This window comes from Carya illinoinensis, chromosome 1 (assembly GCF_018687715.1).
Source record: "Carya illinoinensis cultivar Pawnee chromosome 1, C.illinoinensisPawnee_v1, whole genome shotgun sequence".
In the NCBI taxonomy this organism is placed as follows: Eukaryota; Viridiplantae; Streptophyta; class Magnoliopsida; order Fagales; family Juglandaceae; genus Carya; species Carya illinoinensis.
In genome coordinates, this window is record NC_056752.1 from 1,680,238 (window position 1) to 1,691,351 (window position 11,114).

At 34.6% G+C, this 11,114-nt stretch overlaps 1 protein-coding gene across 1 annotated transcript; it reads left to right on the top strand.

Annotated features, from left to right (window-relative positions):
* The first annotated feature begins 6,111 nt into the window (after positions 1 to 6,111).
* Positions 6,112 to 10,637, top strand: LOC122304917 (probable receptor-like protein kinase At5g24010). The gene is made up of 2 exons (XM_043117181.1): positions 6,112 to 7,072; positions 8,644 to 10,637. Exons 1-2 carry the CDS (start codon positions 6,296 to 6,298, stop codon positions 10,357 to 10,359), a joined length of 2,493 nt encoding a protein of 830 aa, XP_042973115.1. The 5' UTR covers positions 6,112 to 6,295; the 3' UTR covers positions 10,360 to 10,637.
* Positions 10,638 to 11,114: the final 477 nt, after the last annotated feature.

The window sequence follows — 11,114 nt, forward strand, 5'->3', positions numbered from 1 at the left end:
ACTTTTCCATTTTAGTCATGCGATGATTAAATAATTTATGTTCATTTTCAGATTAGAAATCAGCTAAATTATTCCCAGCTGTCTTCATTGTATATATGGGTTAAATCAAGTGAAAATATTGAATAGGTTGTCTTTTGATTATAATTAATGTTGATATTAAATGTGGCCGTTGACCAACAAATACTTCAAACTTAGGAGTGTAGTCTTCTGCTTGCTTTTCTTTGCTTTTAATCATTCTCTTGTCCGGGTCAGAAGCATCAAATAGTTGCAACATATAAAACATAACTGATGATGCAACTTAGACCAAGTCTTCCCACGTTTTTAGAAAGGCTTGTTCAATGTCCACTTGATGCAAAAGGAGACAAGCCAAACTTGCACTAGCAACCACCAATCAGTAAAGAACACATGAAGCATCCAACCTTTTAAATCCCATGTTATCTCAGGGATGCTATGAGCTGAATAATGGTTCTTGATACGAAGATCCAATTAAATAACTCAGTATGACTATCTATTTGATTTGGAACTTAACGTTTTTGAGACCCATGATTATCTTGTGATACATATGTGATGATTGAAATCAATTAGGTAGCAGAATATACTGCATTCTATGTTACATTTCTTTTTATAAAAACTATGCATGGGGAAATTTATTGCTACATCGTTAAAAAATCTGATTAGAAAATTCTTCACATACTTGGTATAGAAAACATGTACGTTTGAAAATAACAACATTGTTGAATACTTTGATTTATTGCATTTTGCATTCTATTTGGTTGTGCATGCTAGCTAGCTTGTGTTTGATGACATCTCTAAAAGCTCATGACTTATTTTTTGTTCTTGTTTCTCACAGGATTGAACCAAGATATCAAGAAATAGCGCAAAAACATTTCATAAGCTGTCAAAGATTGATGGAACAGCTAGCTAAACCCATATAGAATTACTTTCACTTGTAAATTTTTGTTACATTGTGATATGTTGGATGGTTTTATGTAAAATTTAAAACAATGGCAGTGCAATGGTTAAGCTTTACATATGTACTTTGAGGTTATATGAATGATGTTTCAAGCAAAAATGAATTTCTCTATATATAGTATTTTTTAACTTATTAACTTGCTTTGTTTATTAACACGCAAGTATTCAGGGAAAAACAACGTATGAATGTACAAATTAAACAGGGACTGCTTCCAAACATTTCCGGCAACAATATTTCGCCGGAATAAATTAAATAACACCAAAGCTTCACTATTTCCGGCTACAAAAATAGTTGCAAATACTTTTTTCCGGCGAAAATATATAGCCGGTAATAAAATTGTCAACACCAATCCAGCACTATTTCCGGCTATAAATGTAGCTGCAAATACAAATTTCCAGCTAAAAATATATAGCCGGAAAATACGTGGGCGACTAAAAACTAGCCAATATCTATTTGCGGCTTAAAAAATTTTGACTCTAATAAGTATTTCCAGCTAAAAAATATAGCCGGAAAGTATTTTTGGCTATTTATGATGGATATTGGCAAAAGTTATTGCGACAACATTTTATTTATTTGCGGCTATTATTATTGTCGGAAATAATATGTATTTCTGGCTATTATAAAAGTAGCCGGAAAATGTTTTACTTGGCTCTTTAATAGCGGCTATTCCGTGGCGACTATAAATAGCGGGTAATAAATAATACCAGCGAAAACCGTTGTTTTTTCCGGCTACTGTACCCGCAGGAAATGGAGGAATTTCTTGTAGTGTCGTGAATACTGGCATGCCAAAAGTGAATATGTTGAATACTGGCAACCCGTGAACTTATACCATCTTATATACTAGTAATCCGTAAATACTGGCATGCCAAAAGTGAATATCTTGAATGGAAGTTTTGTGCACATTCGAAGTAAATTTGAATTCCTATACTTTTTGTTGATAAACCTGGAATAGGTAATTAGGTATACTTGCATAGAAAGATTTGTTTAAATAAATTGAAGCTCTTGACAAGAATGACAAACCAGCTTAACATATATAATTAGTTTCAGCGGGTCCACTTGAATTTTGACTGATTCTTCACTGCAGAGCATTCAACAGAATTTGCATACAAAATTTTTTTTACCAGTCATTGTAGTCAAGCATCCAAAATATATTTTTGTTTTGATGCGTCTATACATGAAGATAGCCATCATAGTTGGAAAAATTGTTTTGCTTTTATCAGTCTTCTTCGTTGAGCGTCTTGAGCATATATTGAGGTCTAGCAAATTGCAGAGAGACAAGGTGTCACAACGCATGCTGTAAGGAAAACACTAAATGGCCAAATGGCCTTATAATTCGGAGAATTTGTCCGGCTACACCCTAGCTAGGTGGGTGTGTGGGTGTAGCACGACTCATGCTGTAAAAGTAGTAAAAATGTTAGGTTAGATTTGGTCACGAGTAATGCTAGATATAGTTATATCTTGTTCAAGCATTGTGCACTTATTTTGAAATGAGTGTGGCACGTCTACTATTAAAAGATTATTTTTTTTTTGTGTTAATTTCATATTTATTTTTTTTTTCAAAAGAAGAGCACGACACTTATGTACTCTATGACTGTAAATATCATTTCTCATTATCCATTGGAAGTGAAAATATAACATTACATATATTGTTTAGATAAATTTGAGGCATTTCACTAAGGTCTCATTTGGATATTGAAATAAGATGAAAAATTTGTGAATAGTAATAAAATAGTTTGAGTTAAACTGTTTTATTAGGTTTTGGGAAAGGAGAAAGAAAAAGTTTAACAAAAATATTATAAAATTAAAATATTGTTAGAATATAATTGTTTAATATTATTTTTATTTTAGAATTTGAAAATTTTGAATTGCTTTTTACGTTTTGTTTAGAAATTTAGAAAAATTATAATGAGTAAGTAATTATTAGATGAAAAAATTGAATATTTAAAATTGAAAAATATTTATATTTAAGTGATGTTTGGAAAGGAAATAAAATGAGATAAAATATTTGAAAAACCGATTCCGAATATGGCTCTCAGCTCTGTCGGATTTTTTTTTTTTTTTTTTAAATTTTGCAGTCAGAGTTGGAGGTGTTGTTGGATTGACTTCGACTCTGACTTTATGCTCCAACTCCAACTCCGACTCTGAATCCGATTCCGATATTGTACATATATTATAAAAATATGTATTTATCTATATATTTATCATAGAGTAATGTTATACTTCATATTCTCATTCTGTTTTTATCACACTATGTAAGATGTTGTATATTTATCATCTTTGGATGATAAAGAATCATTTAATAAAGGATCATCCAACAACAAAGTTATATTTTGATCAAAATTTAACTAGATTGCATAAAAAGTAGCTATAGTGGACTCAATAAATCTACAATATTTTTAGTTTTGATCAACTTCACTGACTAAATCTATTGAGCCTCAACTGCTGACCAAATATTATTTTGGAATAAAAAATTTCCTCCCCTTCTTGCTTTTCGATTCTTACCTGCTGCATTTTCTAGTATATGTTTCTTAAACTGCATTTAATCATTTGCGTAGCTTTTTAGTTTAATTTGCATCTATACTATACTTGAAAAAATATACTAGTTAAAAAAATATGACCATTGTAAAAAAAAGACTGTTAGAAAATCTTATCCATTGAAATAATGTGAACGCTAGGAAATTAAGGTGTAATTTTTTTAATAATATCGAATAAATATTCAAACTTAAAGATCAAAATTGATAGATTTGTTAAGTCTGTTATTTGATATTATTAAAAAGTGACTAGTTAAATTTATAAAATGAATTTCATAGTCAAATTTTGGCCAAATTTTATTGAATCTACTACTAATATTCTAATACGTGAATACTGGCATGCCAAAATTGAATATCTTGAATGAGAGTTTGGAAAACTCTATCTTCAAGCATCATGGCGGACGAACTCGGGGACAAAACACAGTCTAGCACGCCAGCCCAAAAATAAAACGGTGCGTTCCAATATGGTCGGGAGATAAAACAACACCCAAATGAAACGGTGCGTAAAAAACTTCTGAGTGATGCGCTGCGTTTTGATTTCCTTCTCCATGAGGTAAAAACTCCTCAACGTAAAAATACTGAGACAACGATCTATGTGAACAAGAGCTTGATTCTTCAATTGGGAGAACACCCAGATGCAAAACGTTGAAGATTGTGAGGAAAACAATTGAAAGAAATGGACTCGAATGGTGCAAAATTTGGATGCAATGTGGTTACCACCCACGAGGGCCACACAGATGCTTCGGATTCTATACCAAAGGAAAAACAATTGCCTCATCCTCTGTGTATTTTTTCATAAGCTGTGGTTATTCTTCACCAACCCAGATCAGAGGCGTTTCATATTTTAAATTCTACGCAAATGTCTTGTAAAAAATTATCAAAAGTCTGAAACTCAACCACTGTCACAGACTTGAGTAGGCAAAGAAATGGTTGAGAAAAATGAGAAAGAGAGAGTGAGAGAGAGTTGGATCGAGGAAACTCAAAAAATGTGTATAACTTTGATGGAGAGAAGAATTTATTCGGAGAGAAGAGTGGCAAGGAGGTAGGAGATTAGTTGTGCATGGTCATATGCAGGTGAAGGTGTTTACTTTATCGAAAAATTTAGTTATAAGCATAATTGTGCATTAATATGTGCACCAATCAAATGTGATTGGTCAAAAAGTTGATTTGATTGAAAACAGTGCTAATTTAAATTTTAAATATGAAGTAATCAGTATTGGTACGCAGATTAGTATACGACTTTGCTTGTATGTAGCAAAATTCTTACTTTATTTAAGAGTTAGCATGGCGTGTGGGAGTAGAGTTTGAGTTCTGTGATTCTTTCAGAAGATGTTTTCTTTCTTAAAAAAGTGCTGATGTCAAATTCGTGGGCCGGTGGTGCACAGTCTCTCGCCTGCATATACATGAAGAAAATTTTTTTTCTTACGTAAAAATAAAGTCGCGTATTAATCGATATATCAATACTGATTTTTTCATATTCAAAATTTAAATTAGCACCATTTTTAATAAAATCTACTTTTTGACCAATCAAATTAAATTGATATACATATTAATGCGTATTTATACTTGCAATTAGATTTTTTTTTAATTTTAAAAATAATACTAATTTAAATCTTAAATATAAAGAAATCAATATTAATACGCAGATTAATATGCGACTTTACTTTAAAAGTTAAAAAAATACATGAAGAAGAAAGCTGAGGAAAGTTTCAAAAGGCTTTCAACACGGGAAACCATGTGTTGTGAGAATTGACTTGATGCTTTACTACATAACCAAGCTCTTTTCCAATCGTTCGAGTCTAGATTTTTGTGAGAAATACCCTTGTGCTTTCCTTTCATTGGTCAACCACTGTCAACACACTTTAGTCCTCATTTGCATGCCGAGAATTATGTAAATAATAATAAAATAATTTATAAATAATAATGATATTGTTTGAAATAAAGATAATTTATAGAGTTTTAAAAAATAAAAAAGAAAAAATTAAATAAAATATTATAAAATTAAAATATTATTAAAATATAAATTTTTAATATAATCTTTATTTTAATGTTTGAAAAAGTTAAATATTTTTTGTGTTTTGTTTATAAGTTTAAAAAATTTATAATGATTACGAAAAGTAAAAAATTTGAAAATATTTTTTTTGTTAAGTAAGAAAGACACTTTTAGTCATCCAATGAAATAGGCAAAATTTATGTACATAGGTAATATATAAAAGAAACATCTAATTATATTATAGAAGCAGACCCTTCATTAGGTACAATAACGGAAAATTATTGTTAAGGTATTGTTTATGTTTAAATAATATTTAAATGTAAAAATAAGATGAGATGAAACTGTAAAATCAAACGGGGACTTAAAAAGACATTTTCCTTGCATTTCTGTTGAAGTCCTATACGAGTTCCTCCTACCATTTTCCTTTTGCTTGCTGGATGCAAAAGCTGAGAACAAAAAATAAAAAACTATAGGAAGTAGGAAGACTTTTCTTACGTTGAAATGTCTCCGACCCCAATCCCACGAAAGGTTGATGGAGACATTTCTTACATCTTCTTTTTCCCTAAGCTGCCAGCCATCACATTTGGCGTTATATGCTAGACTCTTATCCGAACAGAGCATATACCCTGCAGAGTGCAGACGTCTAAGTCAACAATAAACTTTCTTCTAAATCCCGTGTCCTAAATTTTGATCATTGCCAGCCATTGTTTCTTCCTCCTCCTATGCGGCTAAGGTTCACTTCCGTCTCCCACTGAAAAGAAGATCAAAAGAAAAGGGTGCAATTCCTACCCCTTGTCCATGGAAAAACTTCATTTTTTCATGGTTCTCTTCCTGAATCTCCAATTTCCTTCATTTCTACTTCTCTCATCAGCTTCTGCTCTTCCCACCAAGTACTTTATCAATTGTGGATCGGTATCCAACATATCTTTGAGTGGTCGGGAATTCGTGGGTGACATGAATTTGGGCTCCTTCTCTTTTGGATCAAGTTCTGCTATCAATACTATCACCACCAACTCATCAACAGATAGCTCTCTTTATCAAACTGCCAGAATTTTCAAAAACCAAGCTTCATTTGATTTTCATATCACTGATTTTGGCATTTATTATGTTCGTGTCCACTTCTTTCCGTTTTCCTCCGGGAGGACTAATCTGGCCGATGCCCACTTCGATGTTTCAGCCTTTAATTTCTCGCTGTTGTCAAACTTTCGAATTCAAGACAATAGCAACTCACCTTTGATTAAAGAATACTTACTCACTATCAATGCAACCAAATTCAGCATCCACTTTACTCCTCGGAGAAAATCTTTTGCTTTTGTAAGCGCCATCGAAGTCTTTCTTGTTCCAGATCAAGATTTCGTCGAGGATGACTTTGATCTAATTACTCCCAGTGGCCTGAGCAATGATAGATACTATGGTGTACGATCTCAGGTTTTACTTACAATCCGCAGGGTCGATGTTGGAGGTCCACAGAATAGCGACTCACTCTGGAGGAATTGGATACCGGATGATAAATATCGACTCCCAGGAGAATCTGGGAAACCCTGTGTTCGTTATGAAGGTACGCTTCACTATAATGTTTGTTGGAATTCACCCCCCTAGGATCTACCTTTTGCAGGAGTAACAAGAAAAATAGAGAAATAATAACAACACAAGAAATTTACGTGGAAACTCCAAAACAGGAGAAAAACCACCAGACCCAGAGAAGAAAATACACTATGTGAAAAATTATTACAATCACATAATTTCTCTCCTCACCCCAAACACACCCACAAAGCTTTCTCCACTAGCAAAACTTTAACTCACACCTCTTCCCATTTTACAAAAATGGACAATAGAGGAATTTAACTAGAGTCAAAAGTTACTAGTTAAGCATTTGACTGGTGCCCTTAAACTAAGAGGCTAAGCCTCTTATTTATAAGCCTTGAGAGCTTGCTCCTTACCATTTCCCACCCATGTGGGACTAACCAAAGGAGCAAAAAGTCTAACAATCTCCACCTTGCGACTTTGACTGGTCCCACAGCCAAGCTCCACCTCAATGAAGATCTTCATAGCTTCCGCTATCATGCTTCACCATAAAAGCATACACACTCAGAATAAACCAATTCCAAGCATTTCACTTCGGCCCATGTCGAAAACAACCTTGCTGAAAATTATGGTGTAACTTCCACATTTGGCTCTCCTGGAAGTTCATCAGCCATCGACATGAATTTCCACCACACACCCTGCATTAATGCCAAACCAATGCCCGTGTGCAAACTTGTGGACCTGCTAATATTAACACATCCTCTATCATGACAACTTTGGGAATTAGCAACATGCCATAAGGATGTACATGTCTCCTTTTTCATGGAGAGAGACATAACATTAGCATCAATACCAGTATCTCCATTTACTGACTTGGAGCCATTTGCCGAACCAGCTCCTTGTACTAGCCGTTTCACCAGTCGCTAGAATCACTGCTGACTTTAGGGGTTGATCTGCCCTTCCACACCTTGTGTAAACCAATTTCTCCACCTTATTCCTAACATCGTCTTGATGAATTTTTACTGTAGAAATGAATAGTACCTCACTAAGTCAGTTCCCAGGAAAGATTGGAGGGTCACAATGGACACACTTAAAATTTCCAATCTCCTAGACAGAACCTCATTAGACTGTACGTATCTACACTACCACATCAAAACTCCACCCCACAAAAAGAACCTAGTGGCTCTGATACCAATTGTTGGGAATTTGGACCTCCAAATTCACCCCCCTAGGATCTACCCTTTGCAGGAGTAACAAGAAAAATAGAGAAATAATAACAACACAAGAAATTTACGTGGAAACTCCAAAACAGGAGAAAAACCACCAGACCCAGAGAAGAAAATACACTATGTGAAAAATTATTACAATCACATAATTTCTCTCCTCACCCCAAACACACCCACAAAGCTTTCTCCACTAGCAAAACTTTAACTCACACCTCTTCCCATTTTACAAAAATGGACAATAGAGAAATTTAACTAGAGTCAAAAGTTACTAGTTAAGCATTTGACTGGTGCCCTTAAACTAAGAGGCTAAGCCTCTTATTTATAAGCCTTGAGAGCTTGCTCCTTACCATTTCCCACCCATGTGGGACTAACCAAAGGAGCAAAAAGTCTAACAATGTTAATGGAGCAAATAATTATTCTGCATCGGATCTTGTCTACAAGACATGTCGAGAATTGAACTTAGATAGCAGCAAAGGGTCATCAAATTCTTCGAAAATAACATGGCGTTTTGACGTGAGTAGGAGCGCCACGCATCTGGTTCGGCTGCACTTTTGCGATATTATCAGTAAAAATGCTAGTGATGTCTTCTTCAATCTCTTTTTTTATGGTGAATTCACTCACATGATCTCTACAAATAACATTAGTCAACTGTTGGCTGCTCCACTTTACTATGATTTGGTGGTTGAATCAGATGACTCGGGATCCATGGATATTAGTGTTGGGCCTAGGCAGGATTCTAAAAATAAAACTGCCTATCTGAATGGGGTGGAGATTATGGAGTTTATGAGGGAGTCTAGTTTGGTCGATGTTCCCGGTAATAAAAATAGGAGGCATATTTATGTTATAGTTGGTACCGTATGTGGTGTGGCCTTTGTCTTCATTGTAATGGTGCTGTTCCTTTTGGGTATAAAATATAAGAAAGCAAAGCAAGGTGATGATGGTGTGGGTTCATGGCCAGTTTTTCATGGAAAAGATACTACTCGTAAAGGAAGAGCGAATGCATCTTTTATTCGTAGTTTAAACTTGGAGTTAAAGATGCCTCTTCTTCAAATACAAGATGCCACTCATAACTTTGACCCCAAACTATTGATAGGTGAGGGTGGGTTTGGGAAAGTCTACAAGGGGACTCTTCAGAATGGAATGACAGTGGCGGTGAAACGAAGCGATCAGAAACATGGCCAGGGCCTTCCGGAATTCGAAACAGAAGTCTTGGTCTTATCCAAAATTCGCCATCTTCATCTTGTTTCCTTGATTGGATATTGCGAAGAAAGGTTTGAGATGATACTGGTGTATGAATTCATGGAAAATGGGACATTGAGAGATCATCTCTATGATCCAAATGAGAAGTCTAAGAGATCATCTAAAAGGTCTAAATTGTCTTGGAAGCAACGTCTTGAAATTTGTATTGGTTCAGCAAAAGGTCTTCATTATCTTCACACATGTTCGCATGGGGGAATAATTCATCGTGATGTCAAGTCAACAAACATTCTTCTGAATAAGAATTATGTGGCTAAAGTTGCTGATTTTGGTCTTTCAAAATCAGGCCCCAATGATCCAGACCATTTTAGTGTTGGCATCAAAGGTAGCTTTGGTTATATGGATCCTGAATATTTTAGATCCTTTCAGTTCACGGAGAAATCTGATGTCTACTCCTTTGGTGTAGTACTTCTTGAAGTCCTTTGTGCTAGACCAGCTATTATTAACTCAACCAAGAGGGAGGAAATAAACCTAGCTGAATGGGGGATGCTCTGGCAAATGAAAGGACAACTTGAAAATATTATCGATCCATTGTTAGTGGGAGGCATTAACCCTGATTCATTGAGAAAGTTTGGTGAAACAGCTGAGAAGTGTTTGAAGGGTGATGAAGCTAACAGGCCTACAATGCGTGATGTGATATGGGACTTGGAGTATGCATTACAGCTTCATCAAACTGCTGTGCACAGAGAACCGCACGAGGACACAACAACAAATGCCTTTTTTGTTGAGCTGCCTTTGCTTAATAGCATCCCTGATTGGGAGGATAATGATTTGTTGATAGGAGGAGAGGTCGATGGTTCCGATACAACCGATGGTGGAGTGTTCTCTCAGCTGAGGGTTGATGCTGCCAGATAATCCTCATCCACTGTTTTGAGGGTTTGGTCCTGTCTTTTTTATTCCTTTTTTCCGCAGCCCTTTTCAACTGTATTTTGATGTGTTGCTTCGTTTGATATTAGTGTAAAGGATACCGTGCAGTTAAACTTATGTTTATGCTTATGCTTCAATTCGGTTTCTTTCAATGGGCAGAGTGAAAATTGTAGCTGAGAGACAATAAACGTTATGATGTTTATCTGTTAGAAAATGTGGAACCTTCTTTGGGAAACAAGAAAGTTTAAGAAAAATTGAAACTGTCATGCTCATCTACTCGCAACATTGAAGCAATTTATCTTCATTTTTCACTGATTGGATTTAGTGCAAAACTGAAGACTGACATGACTGTAAGGTGAGGCTGTATCTCCTTATGCTAAATCCTTGAACCTAATTTGCCACCATCACTCGTTCGGCTAACCGCTTTGTACGGCTCGGTTAAATTATTACCCAGGAATAGAACGTACATCTCTTTTAGTTTTCTAGATTAGGTATCAATTATTTTTTTGAGTGATACTAAATACAGATATAAAGTGTGTAAATATTATATAGTCATTTAAAAAAATAGTAAGATTTATTATTAAAGAATTAATTTTTTTTATATATAAATTTTGTATTTATTTATTTTATTTTTAAAATAATTATACAATACCTACGGACTCACGACTATAAATGTTATTTCCCATATTCCAGAGCACCAATATCGATTTTAACCATTTCTTTACTCTCTTATGGGGGCTCCT